The sequence below is a fragment of the Plecotus auritus genome (genome assembly GCF_963455305.1).
Source record: "Plecotus auritus genome assembly, chromosome: 4".
Taxonomy (NCBI): Eukaryota; Metazoa; Chordata; class Mammalia; order Chiroptera; family Vespertilionidae; genus Plecotus; species Plecotus auritus.
The window spans coordinates 159,964,728-159,987,523 of NC_137775.1; the positions used below are offsets into that span (position 1 = coordinate 159,964,728).

General features: G+C 37.9%; 1 protein-coding gene across 5 annotated transcripts in view; it reads right to left on the reverse strand.

The window, feature by feature from the left end:
- The window catches only part of ABCB4 (ATP binding cassette subfamily B member 4), a 63,247-nt gene that overhangs the window by 37,305 nt on the left and 3,146 nt on the right, over nucleotides 1-22,796 (reverse strand). For 2 of the 5 annotated variants that reach the window (XM_080667058.1, XM_080667059.1), the window contains exons 3-11: nucleotides 21,868-21,922; nucleotides 19,066-19,216; nucleotides 12,839-12,896; nucleotides 11,385-11,576; nucleotides 10,132-10,303; nucleotides 8,733-8,857; nucleotides 5,391-5,562; nucleotides 2,545-2,658; nucleotides 1,373-1,483 (exon numbers count right to left, since the gene is read on the reverse strand). In XM_080667058.1, the coding sequence (XP_080523184.1) occupies nucleotides 1,373-1,483; nucleotides 2,545-2,658; nucleotides 5,391-5,562; nucleotides 8,733-8,857; nucleotides 10,132-10,303; nucleotides 11,385-11,576; nucleotides 12,839-12,896; nucleotides 19,066-19,216; nucleotides 21,868-21,922 (1,150 nt within the window). Of the gene's footprint in view, nucleotides 1-1,372; nucleotides 1,484-2,544; nucleotides 2,659-5,390; nucleotides 5,563-6,978; nucleotides 7,027-8,732; nucleotides 8,858-10,131; nucleotides 10,304-11,384; nucleotides 11,577-12,838; nucleotides 12,897-19,065; nucleotides 19,217-21,867; nucleotides 21,923-22,796 lie in introns of those variants that run through there. The other 3 variants (XM_080667060.1, XM_080667061.1, XM_080667062.1) reach the window with 3 other exon arrangements.

Here is a 22,796-nt window from a genome sequence, read left to right on the forward strand (position 1 = left end):
TAATTTGATTCAATGTTAAATTCGAAAAACTATGAAATAGGCCCTGCTCCCATGGGCCAGCATGACTGAGGAGTTGGGTTTCCATCCGCAGGCCACACACTCCTGTAACGGGTGCTCTGGGGTGCTGGGAGCAGCACAGAGGCTAAAGGGTGTGTGGCATCAGGAGGCAGGGCACCAGCCCCAATCTGCTCTCATTGAGTAGCAGCAATGGGTAACAACAGAAAACAGGATTGGAATAGTGAGAATCTGCAATTTTGCATAGGAAGCTTTGGGAGGCGTTGTTTACTGTAGTCTGTCTTAAATTGGGACAAAATTGAACAAACAAGATGAATTTGGTACTTAGAAAATTGTGAAAGCTGCTAGTGATCTCTATTCTCCTCTATCAGGAGAAGTGACTGAAATTAATGAAGCTCAAGCAGAAAATCCAGGACTTGTCAGCACATCTTGTCATGAAGATGGTTGGCTGACCCAGATGACACTGAGTAACCCTGCAGAACTGGATGGACCAATGAGTGAAGAAGCATATGAGAAATACATAAAATCTATTGGGGAGTGAAAATGGAAACCCCCTCCATTAAATAAAGCATAGTTGGCTTAAATTAGTGGTGGATAAAAGATTTAGCAACTTTTAGCAGTAACAATGGAAAAAGTAACTACAATGCTACTGGAAGAAAAAAAATACCCCTTAACTTTCTAATAATTGCAGATAAACACAATATGTACCTCCTCCCAACACCCTATAATTTTTAGACTAGGCTACAAGGTATAATATTCAGAATTTATAAAAGATTTGTGGTAAAATCTAGCCATAAAAATTATATAATTCAAAGATAACGTTGTTACCTTAAGCCTTATATAACACAGGGTGGGGCAAAAATAGGCTCAGAATTGTTCATATGGAAAATAATACCATAATTAATAAATAATAGTAATACAAGAATACACTCTGTGTTTTGCATGCTCACAACTGTAATCATACTTTTGTCCCACCTTGTATTATAACTTGCTTACATCTGTCTCAGAATTGAGTCAAAATACTGAATGATCTTTCCACTGGAAATAACTGGCAGCGGAGAAAAGCTTTTGTTAGTTGTTACAGTGTCAGATGATGAACAACACTATCTTAATTTTGTAGTAAATTGTGTTTGCTGGTGCTGTTCTTAGACAGTGAAGCAACAGCCTTGCAGGAAAACAAGAAACAGTTTAATAATAAAACTTTCAACTTTTTTTCATTAAAAAACTATCAAATAAAGGAATATAACCCCAAAAAGAAAAAACACATAAATATCAAAAGATTAGAGGCTTTAGATTCTTTAAGATGATTAAACATTCAACCTGTGTTAGGAATTCCTATAGATACTATTTACAGTACCTTGACATTAGCTCGAGCTGGATAAGAAAAATGAACATCATTGAACTCCAAATTCCCTTTGATGTTGTCTGGTTTGTGTCCTCTCTCTGAAAAACTGTCAATTTTAGGATTCTAAATAAAACAAAATTCAATGACTATTCTATCATACAATAAACAATTGCATTTTTAAGGAATATGATACAGCAAATTCCAAAAATAACACCTGGAATGGCACACTCTCCCTCCCATAAGATAGAACCCTAGGTAGAGATTGTGTGTGTGTGTTTAAGGAAATGTTCATTCTCAGAAAACAGGCATTTCTTTAAAAGATCATAGTGACGTAATAATTTTATTTTGTACAATATTTTGCTTTAAGATTTTGGCATATCATTATAAAATTTCTAAGTGGTCAGATATTCATGTTTATACAACAAAACATACTATAACAGATATAGCCAGGTATTTCATCATTTAGAGAAAATTCGTTTATTTCCAAATAATAAATGTAATGGATTGGGTTAAGAAGACTGACTAAACAACTAGTTAAAACAAGTTATTTAGGGCCAATGTAAACTTTCAATAAATTTGGAAGCTGAACAATTTTCTCATGACTTCGATCAATGAAACAGGAGGAATTGCTTGGATTAAATGATCAAATTTCAGTTATCCTCTTTGTGGGTTTATCTGTGTATAAACAGTGACATATTTTAATATGTCAAAACTATTTTCTTTATTCCACTGCAATCAGTACAAATTATTCAATCAACATAGTTAATTCAAAATGATATCAAACATGCAGTGATCATTTTTTTTTTTTTTGAAGGGGGCAACCTAGTAAAACATACTGTCAATTTTGGCTCCACCAATAATTTTTCCACCCTGTATAGAAATCATATTATTCTTAGTCTGGCCACAAAGTGAAAGAGAAAAGGGAAAAAAACTAGGAAGACAAACATCTTTGCTCTGAACTCTAATAATTACACAAGTGCAGACGTACCTTTCCAAAATGAGATCAGGGTTATTATATGAAAGATAAACTTTTAGACATATTAATAAGAGGCATTTTGCTTCATTCATTGCTAACAAGAGGTTGTTGATTTCCCATAATTCATGTTCACATGACATTTAACCTAAAGACAGACTTAATTACCCAAGCCTCAAGGAACTGTTCAGCATCACAATAATTGACTCACCTTATCTATAATACTGAAGATCACGTATGCTGCTCCTCTTGCATTGGCAAAAGCATCAATACATGGAGCAGCCTGCCCAACGCTGAAAGCTCCGATCAGAATTGAAAAGAAGACCTGAACAAAAGAACGTGAGACAGAGTTAGAAGCTCCACTCTGGGGTCCAGGATCGCAAACATGATTTATGTGAAATACACAATACAAAGGGTTGAGTTTAAGTTTATCCTTTAAAATTGTTTTAGCAAAAGAGCAAAACTTACAAGGTTACTATACCATTTCATTGCACAAATGGGTTTCTTCAACCTCAAAAATATTTGTCTAGCTTGGGAAAACTATCTATTGCTCTTCTGAACTCATACAGAGTCAGAAAGATTTTTCAAACCTACTTCCTTGACTCTGAAGCTAATACCACCAGAGGGAAGCATTTTCCATCGCTATTATTATTCTCATTTTCTCTAACTATGTATTTATATGATATACAGAATGTTCAAGAGGAAACATGGGCTCGAATGGTGTGGCTCAGTGGTTGAGCATCGCCTATGAACCAGGAGGTCATGGTTCGATCCCGTCAGGGCACATGCCCGGTTGCAGGCTCAATCCCCAGTGTGGGATGTGCAGGAGGCAGCTGATCAATGATTCTCTCTCATCATGGATGTTTCTTTCTCTCTCTGGCTCTTCTCCCTTCCTGAAATCAATAAAAATATATATTTTTTAAAAAGGATGAAACATGGTAGGTTTGGGCTCCATGGAATTTTCCTTAAAAAGTACCATTTTACATACATATTTTAATAAGATTTTAATATAAGAATTAGTTCACACATTATACTAGCAAAACACAATCACATCTGTGTGCACTGATTAATAATTCCTTTGTATAATCATTCTGTACTACACCACACAAAACTTAACACTTTTTCCTTTATATTTTTTTAACTAGGAAAATAAATTGATACAGAAAAGCCAAAAATATAGCTTCAGGAATCCAGATTATTAGCCTAACTCAACTGAGGAAAACATAAATGAAGAGAAATTACTCCTTTCTCTCTTGGTATGGTGAAACTTCTACATATAGTTTGGCTTTTCTCAGAAGACAGGAACAATAACACTTCACACAGCCAGAACTCAAATATCCCTCATTATCTCTCCACTGTCTGCAATAAGGTAAGGGCCAGCAGGAAAGCAAAAAGTCTACCAAAATAGTAGTTATAAGTTAATGCACTAGAGCCCTTTACCCAGAGGGTGTTGCTGGCTCCCTGCACTGTGAGCGGATATCACCCTCCAGCCCCACAGGGGAACTGTCGCTGTCCACGTACTACCAATGAGGAGACAAGGCCAGAGAGGACATTCCCCCTCCACCCGCAACAAAAAGTGAACAGCAAAGTCAGGATTCAGTCTCCTTCCTTCATAAAATTTAGCAAGCAAGGAACTGAAGCAAGGTGGAGAGCTTCTAAGCTAACAATCAGAAGACCAAAATGGGAGAAAAAAGAAAAGGCACAGCAATTATGAAAGTTCATCCAGCCAAATAGCCCTCAACACCTCAGTGGAGTCTGAAGATAGCACTCTAGAAAACAGCTTGAAGTGATTAATTTTCATAATGGCCCTACATCATCAGCAAAGGGACAGACTGTGTTCAGTATCCTTTGTTGGAAAATATAGGGAAGTTCAGGTTTTTTTGTTTTTTAATTAAGGTATTATATGTGTACATATCTTACTATTGCCACCCCCCACCCCACTCCCATACTTGCCCTCACCCCCCAATGTTTTGCATCCGTTGGTTACTCTTATATGCATGCATATAAGTCCTTCGGTTGATCTCTTATTTCCCCCACCTCTCCCTAACAAAAAGTTCAGGTTTTAAAAGATCACTGTTTGAATGGTTACATGTTGTTCTGTCACTGACATGGAAAGATGGTCATAAAATTATTTCTAGTTTACAAAAAAATATTACAGAATGATATAATACAATCCCAGTTTTGAAAGGAAAAAATACATGTATACTGTATATAGAAAATATATATACTTGGAAGATATATACTTTTGGAAGATACATGCCCAAAGTTCTCATTAAATGTATATGGGTTATTAGATTATGAGTAATTCTAATGTAAGTAATTCCTGATTTTTAAAATTCTAATCCTTTTAATAACTAGAATATATTATTTTTATAATCTTAAAATAAATCTATCTTCATTGTGAAAAAGAAAAGGAAACTAAAATAACTTTTCATTTCCTATTTCAGATAGCTGATGTTTTATAATATATAAATTTAACATTCCATCACTATGTAATGTTTAATTTCTTAGGTAATGGAAATCGGGGGCAGAATGAGGATGGCTCCAATCCATATTTGTCTATTCACAAAGTCATTCAATTTTTATTTCCTTTACATATTGTATATGTTTCTTACTACATGCTATTTTTAAAAAATATATTTTATTGATTTTTTACAGAGAGGAAGGGAGAGGGATAGAGAGTTAGAAACATCGATGAAAGAGAAACATCAATCAGCCACCTCCTGCACACTCCCCACTGGGTATGTGCCCGCAACCAAGGCACATGCCCTTGACCGGAATCGAACCTGGGACCCTTGAGTCCGCAGGCCAATGCTCTATCCACGAGCCAAACTGGTTAGGGCACTACATGCTATTTTCTTGTCCCTACTCATAATTACACCTTGTGTAGTCTAGAAGGCCAACTCTGCCCACAGGACAGAGCAAAGATTCACCCAAAGAAAAAAGCCTAAAATCATGGCTCATCCTTTGAAAAGGAGGAATATGAAAGTAAAGACAAGGAAGATGGGTAAATACTATTTTTAGATTCCTCATAAATATATTAGGAAAAATACTCACTGTCATTGCATTTCCCAGAGTATATTCTTTTGATATGACCAGAGTGGATCCATACCAGAAGGCCAGAGCATATGATGCATATATTAACAGGAAGGCAATGCCCATGGAAATGTTTGCTGAAATAGCTTTTTTAATTCCAATCTTTTTGGCAACTTCTAGATGTTTCTGATACCTACCAGAAAATTAGGGGAAAACGTTATAGTAAGTAAACAATTCATAATCTGAGCCATATTCACCTCCTGTGTAGCTGGAGGTTTTAGAAACAAAGCCATCAAAGTAAGAAATCCCCTGGGGGGCCCAGCTTCCTGGAAACTGAACTAATTCAGGATCAGCCAGATAGGGCTCGAGAAGGCTAGAACCTATCTGAGCCTTCTCTTCACTGGCCTGGACCCCTCTCCCTTGGGCCTCACCAGTCCAACCAATGTTCCTGTAGCTATTCCAGAACTGAGCTCTCATCCCTGAGATATGGAAGAGCTTCATCACCCCCTCCATGGTCAGCATCACAAGTCAAGGTCAAGGAGGAAGGAGAGAAACCAAGCCAACCAAGAATGACACCAAAAAGTAAATACTATTCAGGACTCTTAATATAGATTCTTAACACAGCATAATTTCTCTTCTCTAGAGAAAAGAAAATCCTTCCTTTGTTGCCCCACTGGGTGAGGGACAGGAATTTTATATGTTCTTATACTTAGGACTTTGCTTTTTTGTTATTATTGGTTTGCTTTTTGATCAATTGACCTTCAACTGTCAAGCCAGGGGACACAGTTATTAAGTGGTCACTACTTGTGGGATTTGGGTTCTTACTCAATTTTTTTAGACTTTTGTCTCATCATCTGTACAATGAAGCGAATAATGCCTACCTTCCAGGTAATTCTGAGGCCGACAGAAGTTATAGAGAGTAGTTAGTACAGGGCTGGCGCAAAGTTGGCAAAACCTGACACTTCCTATTCCCACTATTACTATTACAGCTGTTCTCAAAGGTAATCTCTTTCTGAACATTGCCCATTCTATTATTATCATATTTCTAAATAGTAATTAAAATTCATACTACTGGCTTCTAGGATTTGATACAAAGGCACAAATATCTAGAATGGTTCTATTAAATTACAATGTTGTTGTTGTTTTGTACATCAATTTAAATTAAATCTACCTTTCCACGCTAGACACAGAGAGCATAAAAATGTTTATTTCAGCTCTCTAACTTCAGAAAAAAAATTCAATGAATATACAATGAGATTTTGGGGGGAAAAACATATAAAGTGTGTGTTTCTGTTTCTAACAAAAAACCAACATATTTTTTTTTTTTAGGTTAACCCAATGAGGTGTTGAGAACTTATTAGTTTGCAAAGAATGCATACTGCCACCAAAAAGTGTTTGTCCTTTTAATTACTTGAAGCACTCAGCTCTCCAGTGTATTTTTCTATGTTGGGCACTGCACTCCCTTAGCAGAGCTGCGTCCCTGGGGAGACAGCCGGAAGGCCAGGTCCAGTCCTGGGCTGGGCCCTGAGCCAGCCGTGTGCAGGGAGATTTGTATCGGCCCCAATGTGACACATAGCTCCGGTGACAGTGGTGGACATGCTGTAGTTACCTTCGCTTAGGCGGCTTGCTTACTGCAGCTAATGGAGCGGCACTGATTACATTCACATCCTGAGGTCCAACTGAGGGTTAGTGTGGTCTGTGTGGGCTATTGTGTACAGGAAGCAGCAGTAAGAGAGAAAAAGGGAGAGGTTAGAGAACCAGAAACGTGGTGGTTTTGAAGAGGGTTTAAGGAATAGAAAAATAGAAAAGGAAATGGAGGAAATTAGGAAAACTTGGCTTTTAATGCTGGAGAATTTCCAAGAATTTCTATTTCAGAGTTGTGGGTATCAGGAGTTCCACAGAATAGCAAAAGAAAATACTTTACACAGAATTATGCTTTGGCTATATTAGGGGGTGTTATTATTTAGAGAAAACTGGTGGAGGGAGTACCCTTCATCAGTAGGCTTTGTTCTGACATTTAGATTTTTTATATATCAAGTTCCTTTAGAGCAGAGATAGTTGACCTGGGATCCAAGATCAAGGAACTTGAATGGGGAAAAAAAAATTACATATTTATTTTCATTAACCTCTAACTGAAATTTAGCATTTCCTTTCATGATCAATGCCGGCAACAAACCACAGTAGTATGAGCAGTAACTCTGACTCTGTTGCCAGTAGAAATCCCAGATCATTTTCATATCATGTTACAATTGCTACAAATATCTTTAAATATATTTTACTCACACTCTGACTTCAGAACTACAGCACCTGTCAGACCAATGGTTAGCTCTTATTATTTAACTAGTGGCCTGGTGCACAGATTTGTGCACATTAAAAGGAAATTAATTAGAAGAAAGACTTGTGCAGTAATTACATTACTGCAAAAAATTACATGTCAAAATAGTATATATAATACAGTATTATAAAATTAAAACATGTGTGCAATTGGCACCAGTGAGAGCTTTGTATGTATTGCAAGAGCATGGGTCAATGTTTATTTTTAAATTGCCAGTGCGTGTCATATGTACCGGCCGGTCAGTCGGTTGGACGATCTATGAATAAATCACAATGTGGTTCACGTTGAATGTCAATAAATACAACCAAATTCATGATTGACAATGACAGATAGAAACATATGCATACGATTGGCGCCAGTGAGAGCTTTATATGTATCATGCATGTGCGAGTCAATGTTTATTTTTAAATTGCCAGCATGTGTCATATGTACCGGCTGGTTGGTCAGATGGTCAGACCGACGTACGGTCAGTCACTTAGCCTTTTATATATATATATTAGAGGCCCAATGCATGAAATTCGTGCAAGAGTAGGCCTTCCTTCCCCCAGCTGTCGGCACCGGCTTCCCTCTGGCACCCGGGACCCAGGCTTCCCTTACAGCCCTGGCTTCATCCAGAAGGTTGTCTGGAAGGATGTCTGGTCTAATTAGCATATTATGCTTTTATTATTATAGATTATTATAGATAGATATGTTAACCAAAGAGACATATTCATTAGATTACAATTTAAAAATATTTTGATAATGGGACTTCAATATAATTGGTTTCCTTTGTAATCCTATTTTGTTTTATGCATCTGAAACCATTATTTTAAGGAGGGAGTCCATGGGCTTCATCAGACTGCCCAAGGAGTCCATGGGACATAGAAGGGTCAGAACCCTGTTTTAGAGTCTGCCGTTAAACTCTAGCCATTAGTGAAGGTGCCTGTCTCCTGTGGGGGAGTATTAATATGAGGAAAAGGAAAGTGGTGAACACATACCACAAAAGAATGAACAACAAAATGTAAAAGTGTGCAAAGAACCCTCCTGACCTTTCCAGCTCTTTGTTCTGGCCCCCAAACGCTATCACGGTCCGGATGGCGCCCAGAGCCTCTTCCGCCACAGCGCCTGCTTTCGCATATGCAGCTAGTTCCTTGTCACTAAATGCCGAGAGTATCTGGACAGGAGAGAAACGTTCATGACTTTTGTATGGGAGGGAAGTTAAAAAGCTAGCCCTTAAAGTTACTCTTTCTCCCCAACCCTTCCTCTACTAAACACGCAAGTCACGAAGCAAACGCGCTCCGCGTGCCAGCAGCGGCTTCCTCCACGCTACACAGGCCGCTGGGTCCACCCTCCTGACATGCTCCCCAGGAGCAGTCAGGAAAAGGAAATCCACATGTTATTCTCTAGAAAGCGTTTTTGGGAACAGTTCAAGTTCCACATCTATTTCTTTTTTTTTTTTTTTTCCTCTGTTGATTACAAAATAAATGAAAATAAAACTTCACTGCTTTGAAAGGATTGCCCATCTTTTTCTTAATTTTGTCATGATTTTTAATGACTATAACCAGATGTACTCCTGGGCATTCTACTGAATAATAAGATGGCTAACAAGATACTGTGGGAGAAAGATAAAGGAAGAATAAAAACAAAATAGATACCAGTAGTTTATTAACACATTGCGGACGGATCACGAGAATTTGCCAGCTTTGTTCAGTTCCACTTCATATTACACAGTGTTTTACAAAGAATCATACTTTAAAAAGATATTAGCTTGTAAGAACATGTAATAAATAACTTCAAAATGCAATGGGTATTTAATTGTAAAGCGTGCCTTTAACATTTATGTAGAGCGTTTTTTGTACTCGTTCAATAGAAACTTATCTGGCCACTGGGTAAAGCTAGCAATAAAACTACTGGTCTGCAATGTGTTAAGTAAATCATCAATTCCAGGGTGAGCAAAAAATGCCAGTAAAATTTCTCACCTCTGCAGTGTTGGCTGAAGTAGAACGGGTTATGTGTATTTTACTGTAAGGCAAATTTGGCAGAGTGCCACTCAATTGTCAAGGTAACAAAATAAATAAAATAAATCCAAACTTTATTTAAAATTTTTATATTCACAGAGTAGTTTAGAGGTACGTTATATTTTAAAATTGTGTTTCCTCAAATAAGGACACAAACCTTATATGTAATTTAAGCTATTGTGCCAGAAAATTTACCAAAGAAATAACAGCAGTGTCAAAAGTCTATAACTAAGGTAAAAATTGTGACATTTTGAATCACATTTGAAATAAATTTCCTTATTAAAGCACCAAATTAACAACATGCTTCTAAATGTGGTTTCAACTGACAATTTAACACCGATTTGCACAATTACAAGCACTGGAATCCTGCATCTTTCACATAACTACAGATGTGGGTTAACACACATGAAAATGTCCCTGTTTCACGTACCTTTGCCCAAACAGCTGCGGAGAGTCCCAGGATAGGGCTGATGGCCATTATCACAAGGGTGAGCTTCCATCCTCTCATGAACCCCACTATGAATCCTGCAAAAAACGTGGCTATTGCTTGAAAGAACATTCCAACCTTGTCACCAATTCCTTCACTGATTTTGGAGATGTCACTAAAAAAGATCACACCTAAGTGGTTACAGGCAGGAGGTCTTCAGTTAGAAAGGTGAAGCAGACATCTAACAAACACAGATAGGTCAGACTCGTTCAGACACTGCAAGCCTCTTTCAGAGTCTTAACCTCTTGAATGATATTTTCCCCATCTAAATACTGTACAAAGGAAGAAATCCAGGATTAGTTCATGCTTCTAAGATGTTAACATCATTACAGTGGATGCTATTAAACTCATAAATCCTATAAGAGAAGCATTAACATTTTGAAGATGAGCCAACCTGACTAAAAGCAGAAGTTAGGAAGGGCATTACGGTAATAGGGAAGTGCTCCTTCCTTCTACCGTTGGCCCTATTTTCCATCCACTCGGTTCTCAATACAGCAGCCAGTGTGAGCCTTTGAAAATGGAAGTCTGAACAGGCTCCTCCTCAGATCCAAACATGTGCCATCGCTGCCATTTCACTCAGAGTGAACAATGAAGTCCTTACTGAGGTCAACCAGGTCCCCAATGCCTTGACCTTCACGCCATTTTGACCACATTTTCTCACTACACTCTGGCCAGGACCTCCAGTAAGAAATGTTTATCATCTATCTCCCTCTATTGGAATGTAAGCCATAAGATGGCAGAGGTCTTTGGGTCACGGGTACATCACAAATATCTCATGTTTGGCACATAATATATAGGCCCTCAAATTGATGAGTAAGTCAAGAGTCAGCAATGACTAAGAAGAGCCTCTTTGTGAATTCATTCAATCATGAATTCATTCATTCAACCATCTAAATTGAGTATGTAACGTCTGCCAGGCCGTGTGGTAAGCTCCATGAGAGATAAACAAGTATACAAGATGTGAGCTCAGTCCTCAAATACACTTACTCTATAACTAAGGAGAAAAACTAACACATAAGGAAAATATGCTGTGGCATAGGCTGTAAGTGCTAGAAATCGCTGTCAGATCATCTATCTTGGTATTATATCAAATACTTAATCTAGTAACTTTTTCCATTTAAAAATCCTCCCATGACAAATGTTCACAGTTAGTGGTTAATCTCTTCACACAGGTATGACATTAACTATACACTTACTCTGTTAGCCGTGTATTGAGTTCAGTGGTGTCGTTGATGTCAAACCAGCCTATTTCTTGTCGGAGAACAGCATGAAAAAACTCTTTCCTAATTTTCCTAATCTGTCGGCCGGCTGCCAAAGTCCAAAATGAAACTTGTATATAGGCAGCAATGAGAACTGCAGCACCTAGTCCTGAGTAATAATATGCATATCTGGAAAATAATTAGAAAGTTTCTTTTATATACTGTTCTTTATTCATCTCTTTCAGGAGTAATCTTCAGAATTGGGAATAAATAAGATTATGTAGGCCATTATAACAAATATACATTAAAGTTTCTTTTTCTTTTCTTAAATTATAAGAAGACAAAGGCAAATTGATTTACACGAATTATCAGCCAAAGAAACCAGATAAATTTTTTTGGCTAACTGCAAAAAATAGTGGTGTTAATGAATAATTTTAACTGATATTGACAATTTATAGATACAATATGATCCTTCTTTTACAATTACTATTCTAGACTTGCATATCTTGTACTGAAAAAGTTCACTACTGTTCAACATATTGCAAGTAAAGGAATAAACAGATTGACCATGTTAAATGTTTCCTATATTGTTTACACAAAGAAACAAACAAAAAAAACGCCTTTCTATTTGGCAGAATTTAAGGGGGGGAGGTATTTAATAGTGTGCTAAAATTTTATATTAATTTGGAGTGAGGGCTTAACTAAATTAGAGGAAAGTTAGTATCTTTTTTTAATAATATATTTTTATTGATTTCAGATAGAAAAGGAATGGGAGATGGAAACATCAATGATGAGAGAGAATCATTGATAGGCTGCCTCCTGCACGCCCCACTATGGGGATCGAGCCCACAACCCAGGCATGTGCCCTAATTGAACACGGGACCCTTCAGTCCTCAGGCTGATGCTCTATCCACTGAGCCAAACCAGCTAGGGCAAAAGTTAGTATCTTTAAAAATAATAAATTCAGTTTGAATAATTTCAAGTATACCTTTTATATAATCTTACAAACATCTTCCAGATAGAGCCTTTCAGTCCTGCTATCGCATACAGATAGTATTCATTTATAGCAGCAACTTTAATTGATATGTTAAACACACAAACATTATGTTACAGGCTTTTGAGATTTCCACTAAGAAGGCTAAAGTAGGGGGGAAATGCCATAAATGACATTACTGGATCAGCTAACAAAGTTGGAATGCAGGTGGTGGATTAGATCAAAGTAGAGTATCAATATTAAACTTACTGAAGTTGATAACTGTACTGTGGTTATGAAGAAAACATCCTATTCTTAAGAACCACACTGAAGTATTTATTAGTAAAGGGCCATGATGTATGCAACTTACTTCAAATGGTGGGATTGGGGTTGGGGGTGGTATAAATGATAATAATAGGTTAAAGAGTATAACAAAAGGTAAAGAGTATATATATATATATATATATTAGCCAATTACCTAGTCATTTCTTCTTCCAGAATTCTGCCTGGATTTAACATTGACAATGAAAAATTCACTAAATAAAAACAAAACGAAACAAAAATGAGACATTTTTGAAAGGTTGAATTATTAATAGATATTGCTGGGTTTTAAAAATCTTTTTTCTTTTCACTTTCAAGTGCACTCTTCACTTTACTCAAGGAAACAACCCAAGGGTTTAGGTGCTGGACATGGAGGCTCCAGATGGAGGAGATAAGCCCTCGCAGGTTCTTCCCCCATCCTACGGGAATGTGGCCTTCAGCAGAGCAGCTTCCTAAGGCAGTAGAGAGGAGCCACAGAAGGCAGAGGAGGAAGAAAGAAACGGTCCAAACAGAAAATACAGGATTTAAGGGGCCCTCTTTTCTAACTGGCTCAAAGGACTTGACAGATACTTGCTGCCGTAAATTTTATTTTAATATAAGTGTGTTTCCCCTGAGATGCTTCTTCACGACCTAAGTAATAGAAAGGCTGAATTGCTTGCATTGTAGAGGAAGAAAACCTAAAAACGAGACCTTAATGATCATTGGCAATGAGTCATCATCCTGCGTTCCATGTCTTGTTTGCTAGCAAAACTGTATTCTGGTATTTTTAAAGCAGTATTAATTAGAAGGAAATATACTATCCAGTAATTTGAGCTAATTTGATAAAAATGTCAGTGTGCTTTCCTGGTTTTCATTATAGCTAGCATTTATTAAAAACAGTTTACATATATTAATTCACTTAATTTTCACAACAACCCTCTGAGGTAGGACTGTTTTAGAAATCCCCATTGTACAGATGAGGAAATTGAGGCACAGAGAGATAAAGCAACTTACCCAAAGTCACAGAGCCAGCAAAAGGCTGAGAGTCCTAACAGTGTACTGTATAGCTCCTAACTGATTGATTCATGTGGTAATCACTTATTGTCACTTTTTAAAAAAACACGAAGTGGGGTGGGGTAGGGGGGGAGAAAGGAAACAGACTATATCTACTGTATCCACAAAATAATAGGATAAAGTATCATCTCTATGGTATTGGTGAGAAAACATACCAGGGTAGGTATTTCCCATCCCCCATGATGCTAGGAGAGAAACTAGTTAATCTTTGTTCCTTTATCATGTGTAAACAACCCAGAGGTCATGTTTTCTGGGTTCTGTGTATCCTCCTTATCTTCTTCCAAAGGGAGATAAGGTTGAAATTTACTTAAAACTTAAACTATTATAAGGATCAATTACCAGGCATAATTTTTCCCTTTGGGATTATAAATTCTACTGATGTTCACAGCAAAGTGCTTATTACTGTAACTCTCCCTCAGCTCTTAGGTCCTGGAGGAAGCATGCCCTATTTTACTCCCGTTCTTATCAGTTCAGTTCTGTGTGTTCATTTCCTTCTGAGTTCTTAAATAGGTACCTTTGATATGCCAAATTGAAGCTGTGTTTGGAATGAGAGGCAGACAAGCTATCCTAAAGCTGTGGTGCTTGTAAAATCATTGTTCAAAACCTTGGGAAACCTTCAGGTATATGAATACAGGGCTAATTTTTTGAAATATATTTTTATTGATTTCAGAGAGGAAGGGAGAGGGAGAAATAGAAACATCAATGAGAGAATCATTGATTGGCTGTCTCCTGCACACCTCCTACTGGGGATTGAGCCTGCAACCCAGACATGTGCCCTTGACTGGAATCAAACCTGGGGCCCTTCAGTCTGCAGGCCAATGGGCTATCTACTGAACCAAACCAGCTAGGGCTGTAAATAGGGCTAATTTTTTCCTTGAACTTAGAAATCTTAAATGAGTTTTACTCTCCTCCAACACCTATCTCAAACTTTTAAATTCTCTCAGTGAGGATATTATAATTCAAATTGACCCTACCTCCTAGGAAATAAGAATTTATGGGCATTCCAAATTTGACCTGCTTCTTTCTCAAGTCCCAGGCCAAGAACGGCAATCTAGTTCTGTGTTAGTAATCCGAGGAGCTCCAGAACCTCAGAAAACCAAGAGTTTCTGCTGCCTGGGGACAAAGGTGAGACAAATGAGTGTTGCTGTGTTCCTAGAAGAGTCATGGGATTCTAGATCTGGAATTCTTAATCTGGAAATAGGGAGTTCTAGAACTGAAATTAGCGGTTTCATATCTGGTGTTCTAGATCTAGAAATTTCATGGGATTCTAGATCTGGATAGGGCGTAGAAGTCTTCTCTCAGATGCTACCTGTTAAGCTTCTGTCTCATAAACAATCTCCAAATAGTTATCTGGTTTGGAATTTCTTAACACTATCTGCCTGTTAAAGTGACATGGGGAGCTTGCAATATTACAGATGTCCAGGCACCACCAAACACCATAAGTCAGAACCTTTGACTGAGTCTAGAGATCATGTTTCTAAAACTACCTCCACTTGATTCTAATGCATCCACATGGAGAACTCTCCCTCTCATCTTCCTGAATGCCTCCCATGACAAGGGAATGGGGAATTCTTTGAAGCTGCCTATTCAGTTTTGAGAGCTCCCAGAGCATTCATCCATTTTACAGATGAATAAACAGAATTTTAGAGTAGTTATTTCATTTCCAACTTCCCACAGCTAGTTTTCCCCAATATTAATTGATCATTTACTATGTTCCAGGCACTTTACATAAATCATCTCATTTAACTCTTTACATAAAACAACTCATTTAATTCTATGATTACCTTCAAAGATGAGAACAGTGAGAACTATAGAGGTTAAGTAACTTCCCCAAGGTCATGCAGCTGGTGAGTGAAGGGCCTAAATAATAACCGTATACTTTAAGGATTACTTAAGGAGACATTGCATAGTCCTGACTGTCACTTTTGAGTCTTAAAGTAAATCAATGTCTGTCTTCTTCAATTCTACCTAAAATTTCTTTTATCATGTAGAAATATTCAGCACAAAACAAAGAGATGGTGTTTGTCCAGGTAGCTTAGGCAGCATAGGCAGTTAGTTAAGGTAACAAGGGGCTCAAAATGCATTTCCTCTTTTTTTTAAAAAAAAATATATTTTTATTGATTTCAGAGAGGAAGAGGAAAGTCGAGAGATAGAAACATCAATGATGAGAGAGAATCATCGATTGGCCACCTCCTGCACGCCCCCCTATTGGGGATCGAGCCCGCAACCTGGGCATGTGCCCCTGACCAGAATCGAACCCGGGACCCTTCAGTCCACAGGCGGATGCTCTATCCACTGAGCCAAACCAGCCAGGGCTGCATTTTTCTCTTAATCCCAGGGCAATGCAAGGACATGCAGGGCATATTGATCTCCCCACAGAATATCCTAGCTTATTACAGTCGCATAGACTTGGGATAAAATATATCAAGTTCTTGATACTCTGCAGAAAAACTGTTTCTTATGACTCTGTCCTTAAGGTTTTGGATGCAGGATGTTTTATGCATAGTTTCTGCACAACTGAGTCATTGTGAGGGAATGACCTTGTCACGGAGTGACTTTATTCAGTTGACAGGGACGGGTTCTGCTCACAATAAATCATTGTCAGACCCTCTTGTACTTTAAACTGTTTTTTCTCCTAATATTTCCTTCTCATGTATGTGTCCAAGAATCCAACAATTCTAAAGAATGGACTCTAAATAAACATGATCTCTATGAGATAAGCTAGGGGGCTCAGCTAAGTACTCTATCTTCTCCCAAGGGTGTTAAACTCTACAACTCTAAACATGTCAATGATCTCTCTGGATCTAGAGTGAGTATGAAATGTAAAGATTTTGTTTTCTCCAAAGAGATATGAGGATATTATTTTTACAAACTACAAAAAGAGTGGACTTTAAAAACACTGGAGGAACTTCCCCTTCCGAGTCCCCTAAGACAGCCAATAGGCCTACTGACCAACGTGGCTGTGGAAGACCAAGGGTCATAGCATTTGGAGGCTACTGAAAATAAGCTGGCAACTCTGCTGAGTTTAGCACTCCAGCAGTCACAGGTCTGTAAGCCACTGGCTTGTGCCATTCTCCAGAGAGACCTTGAATTTGGTCCTGGGCACCTGTCTGCCATGTTCAGCTTCAAAGCAATTCAGTTGCATAATTAGAAACAAGTAAAAAAACACAAGCAAACTGCTCCAAATAAGAAAGTTGAAGAAGTATCCTGGTATTCTAAAAACAAGACTAATAAGACTAGTACAAATGCTAACTTATCTGTGATGAATGTGTTGCATTGCTTTAATTTGATACTTTTTTAAAAGTTTAATTGTGATAAAAATATACATCACATAAAATTAACCATCTTTAAGTGTACAGGTCAATAGTGTTCAATATACTCACATTGTTGTATAACCAATCTCCAGAACTTTTTGTTCCAAAATGAAACTCAATGCATTAAACAACAACTTCTCATTTCCACCTCCCTCCAGTGTCTGGTAGCCACTATTGCAGTTTTTGTTTCAGTGAATTTGACTACTCTGTATACCTCATGTAAGTGAAATCATACAGTATTTGTATTTTTGTTACTGGCTTATTTCACTTAGCATAATGTCCTCCAGGCTTATTCATGTTGTAGTGTGTGTCGGGATTTCCTTCCTTTTGAAGGCTATTATTCCATTGTCTGGCATACCACATTTTGTTTAACCATTCATCTATTAATCTGAATTTTTTAAACCCTGAATTGAAACCAATTTTGGATTAATTTGCCTGAATGTGGACATCATCCTGCTTTATACATCTACATAATCAATGCATAATAGGTCTATAGAATTTCTAAAAAGTCAATAGAAAACTCCTACCCCTCATTTCCTTAAAGATTTTTTAAACTATCCTAAATTAATTCCAATTTTACCTTTCTGGTATTTATGCTACAATTTTAGTCACTGGTTAAACATAGGTAATCTATTTAACTTTATCAAACACATTTCTTTTTAAAAGAGAAAGCAAAATTATTTACATTGGTGGTATACTGTATTTACATGATTGGTCATATGAGCATGGTTTGGATGGCAGAGAGACCTGGATTTGAATTCCGTCCTCATGCTCGCCAACTGTGTAACTTTGGACAAGTTTTTTATCCTCTCCTAGCCTCATCTGTCACAGAGGATAATATTACCCACTGTGTAGGGTTGTTCTTGTGAGGGTTAAGTGAAACAGGACCTAGCAGATAAAAAAAATACAATAAAAGATTGCTATTACTGTGGTTATTTTTATTATAAGAGGGTCTTCTCAGAGGCAACAGTACTTGAGAATAAAAAAACTGGTTTTGTAGGAGCTTTCCTTAAAATTCAAAGGATGCTTTTACTTTCTAAAAGGCATTAATGTTTATCACTATTAATGTAAATAGCCCCTCTCTTAGGTGTTCACACTTACATCCTACTGTGCTAAACAAATATTATAGTGCTCAGTCAGTGAACCCTGAAAACTCTTACTGGATGTTCTCTAAATGATGGGGGTCCACTTTTTCTTAGGTTCTTTGCTATGAAAGCTACCTTTCCTTTATCAGTGTTTTGTCCTTATGTTCTACCGTGTGTACCAATAAAGCTCCATTCAGTCTTCTCCAGTCTAATGCTCACACGGAGGAACGAAGTCTTAGGGTTGGTACAAAGCATGGAACTCTTCCTTCCTATGTGGAATTTGACTAATGTGAAAAATAGCTATGTCCATCGGAACCTCACTTGCATGCTGTTGCCATAGTCCCTCTTTAGATGACCTTAACTTCTGGGACTCCTCTGGCCCTTCTGTAATGATAGTCTTTTTGTTGTGTCCGCATCCTTCTCCTATTGAATCCATTCACCCTTTAGTGAAGTGCTACATCAAGTTCCAGCCAACCTGGCTGATCCAAATGTAGACACAAAAAATGGCTATAATTTTAACAAAAAGGGTGGGAAGAGAAAAAAGAAAAGCAGAAACATATCTACAAGCTGAGCACAGCTAGGAAGCACTGCCGGTAACTGGTGTATTCTGGAATTCACCAGGGATCACTGATGGGATGGATACTGTTACAGCTCCCCCGTCCTAAAATAGAGTGACTGCCCGACTTTATTTAGAGGCAAAGCATTCTGTATATTTCCTCATCCTTTCAAGCAGCATACACCTATTTCTTAAAATTTAAAGGACTATTTGAGGAATTTTCTGAGAATTTTATAACTTCCATGATATCTAAAGTCACCCAGATGGCTAAATCATTACAAAAGTACACAATGAAGAACAAAGTCTATTTCTAATCCTTCATGTACTTAAAAGGAGTACTGCGCATTAAAAAAGAAAAAGGTAGAGAAATGCTTACCTGGAAAGGAGAAGTTTCCTGCAGTAATAACAAATCTGTCGGTCATTTCTCCAAATACTATCATCATGAGGGGGAGACCTGATCCGTGAGCTATGGCCATGATTGTGCCCAGGGACATAAATAATTTATCCTGCCAATCGGAGTATCGAAACTAAAAAATGGAAATAAAATAATACTTATTTTACCTTGTGGGATAGAATTTCCCTTTTCCACAATTACATGTTCTTTGGATTTTTATTTAAGGTCAGCACATTTGTAATAGTTGTGTAAAATTCTCAGTGTTGTGTTCAAGTCAGCTTATTTTACTTAATAATGGCCCCAAGTGCAAGAGTAGTGATGCAGCAGGCTTAGAACACTGGGGTGACTAGAAACTGCATGAAGTGCTCAGGTAGCTCCATAGTGTAGACGTCCTGAAGTGCTCAGTGCAAAGTGTGGGAGAGGACATTAGAGAGAGGGAGAAAGGCCGTGGGCCACACCAAGGACCTTGGTCTTAGTACTACCCATGTACAATGTACTCGGTACTACCCATGTACAATGTACTCGGTACTACCCATGTACAATGTACTCGGTACTATGCATGTACAATGTACTCGGTACTACCCTTGTACAATGTACTCGGTACTACCCATGTACAATGTACTCGGTACTACCCATGTACAATGTACTCGGTACTACCCATGTACAATGTACTCGGTACTACCCATGTACAATGTACTTGGTACTACCACTTAGCGGGGGACACAGTGGAGTGCACAACACCCAAGAACCACGCAGCGGATCAGTGTCCCCACACTCCCAAGACATTTCCCTCACTGTCTTTAGTCCTCTCCCGTTTCTCACTTTCCGCATTTTAGATCAGTGGTTCCATGGCTCTTTCTTTATTCTTCTTTCCTCTTCTGCCTTCCAGACTGCATCTTCATTCTCTTAATTTTCCACTTCTATACCTTCCCTCTGTCCCTTGCATCTCTCCCCCCTTTTTCATATTTTCCTCACCCCACCTATCCCCCTTTTGGGGACAAGGAACCGTCATTGGGAGAATGGATGATGAGTCAGACTTGGCAGCCTGGGATCCTTGAGAGCGAAAGTGGGGGTCAGACAGGGCCAATATGATGGGCAGGCTGAGGTTAGACACCCATGGTGGGGAGGGGGGGACGTGTGCAAACTGTTCTCAGAGAGTTCCCAAAGTTCCGTATGGGAAGGCCAAATTCCATCATCAAACACACAGGGCACGCCAGAGTGCCAACAGAGACAAAGGGTCAGAGCCAGGTGGCGCTTGGGACGAAACCAGGGGAGGAGGTAAAGTCAAGAGCAAATGGAGAAGGGTCCCTATAATTGCTACAAAAGGGAACTGTGTCCCCGAGGTTCGATTTAGTGGCCCCTGGGAAGGGAGATAGAGCACTTGGGTCTGTGGGCTACAGTTACAAACACAGGATCGGTTGTGGTGTAATGTTCTCTTTACTGAACATTTACATGGCATTGAAGAATGTTTTAAGTGCTTTTCAAATTACTAAATAAAAATTTTTGTATTTAAGCTTAAGTTTAAAAATACATGAATTTCATAGCAATATCCTAAGTAAACCTAGATATTTTTCAGTGATTTTCAACAAAACAATGCATTGCAAACTCCTTTACAGTACAGTTTTGTAAATGTCTAATCACTATGTTGTATACCTGAAACTAATATAATATTGTATGTCAACTGTCATTGAAAAATAAAAAAGGGAGAAAAAGTAGGGGAGAAAAAGAGTACCATTCTGTCCTGAACCTCTTTCAGGACACAAAAAAAATATCTATTCAGAGTTTGAAAAAGATTACATTTAAACTTAATTTAAATTTTAACTTTTAAATTCAGATGAAATTTTCCATGTTTCTACTTTAAGGTTGGGGATATTTTATTTTATGTAAGAGGCAGATTTAAAATCGGTGCATTAAAACCAGAACTAGTTTTACTATTTATTCTCTAAAGCATTCAATTAAAAAACAACAACAACACCTCTTACCAAGACAAAAACATCAGGAGAAAAAGGGAGAGAGAATGAATAGGGGCTTTGTGACATGGGAAATCTTCAATGAGGCTCGAAACCTAAGATATTTTGCTGTCTTTTCACCCATTTACTTATTATGGTGGGGAATTCAACTGATGCCACTTAATAACCAGCTTCTTTTGAGTAATGGCTGTCGTCACTTGAAACACATATTTATCAAAAGTGGGCAAACATTTTCTTGGGCTGCCTCTCTGAGACATATTACAAATGAAAAACAGATTAGACTTCTTCCAAAAACATGTTGGCTTGCCTTGTACCGGCAGATACCACTGAGAATTGTGTTGCACATAATGTAAATCCCTAGTAGTTACTCTGTATTTAATGTTTTCTTGGATGCCAAATGTGAACACAGATTTCTTGATTATTTTAAATTTTCTATGATTAATGATCATGCTATATGCAATCTTATTTTAAGCTGAATTTGTGGGGTTTTGTGAAACGAATGCAGAGATTTTTTTTTTTTTCTGAAATGGGTTAGTTTGTTTGGTGCTACAAACACAAGTCCTATTTTCAATTTCCCTGTGGACCAGTCAGCTCTGCTCTGTTTCACAGCCAGCTTACCCCTGCCTCTTTTATCATCCACCTTGAGAATGTGAGCCGTGACTGCAATGAGCCAACCTTAGACAGCGCTGGTGCAGCGGGGAAAATCTATCGCTGCCTGCAGACAGTCTTAAAGTCCTGGCTCAGTAACTATCGATTCAAGACACCAAATCTGAACGAAGGAATGAATGATCACATTTACTATTTCATAGCTTACCAATGTTAATGGTCCGATTAAATTCACTTTCTTCGTTTTTTTCCTGTCTTGGTTGCTGAAAAAAAAATATGTAATTGCTTTAATTTAAAACTGTTACAAATATTTCACAGTCAATTGAATATAAATTTCAGTAGTTGTCATGTTCAACTTCTATAATATTTCAAATATAAAACAGCGATGGCCACAAATTGTCAAAATTATCTGGTTTAACCTACTTCAAGGCAATCAATCCCCTTTTAACTAAGGTAACTGTCCAAGGTACTACAGGACTCTGGGTAAGCAGAAACGGTCACCTGCCTTACAGAGCTCACGCACAGAAGGAAGATGAACATGTTAACAGTGCCTGACAAATGGATTGCAGTTTCAGTTACAGCCAACTGTGGACTGAGAATATTAAATGGGAAACTCCGGAAATAAACAATTCATAAGTTTTAAATTGTATGCGGTTCTGAGTAGTGTGATGAAATCTCACTGTCCTGCTGCATCCTGCCCAGGACGTGAATCATCACTCTGTCCAGTGTATCTATGCTGTAGATGCTACCCTCCTGTCAGTCACTTAGTAGTCAGTTTGTCAGTTATCAGATTGACTGTCGTGCTAGCACAGTGTTGTGTTCAAGTCCGCTTATTTTACTTAATAATGGCCCCAAGTGCAAGAGTAGTGATGCTGGCAATTTGGATATGCCAAAGAGAAGCCATAACGTGCTTTCTTTAAGTGAAAAGGTGAAAGTTCTTGACTTAATTAGGCATTTTATCATATCACAAGAAGAGGAAGGGTGAGTACAGTATGATAAGATATTTTGACAGAAAAGAGAGAGAGAGAGAGAGAGAGAGAGAGAGAGAGAGAGAGAGAGATCATACTGTGGGGAGCAAAAGCAGGTTTACTGTTGTGAGTACTCGAAACTCAGTGTTTATTCTTATTTATTATTTAT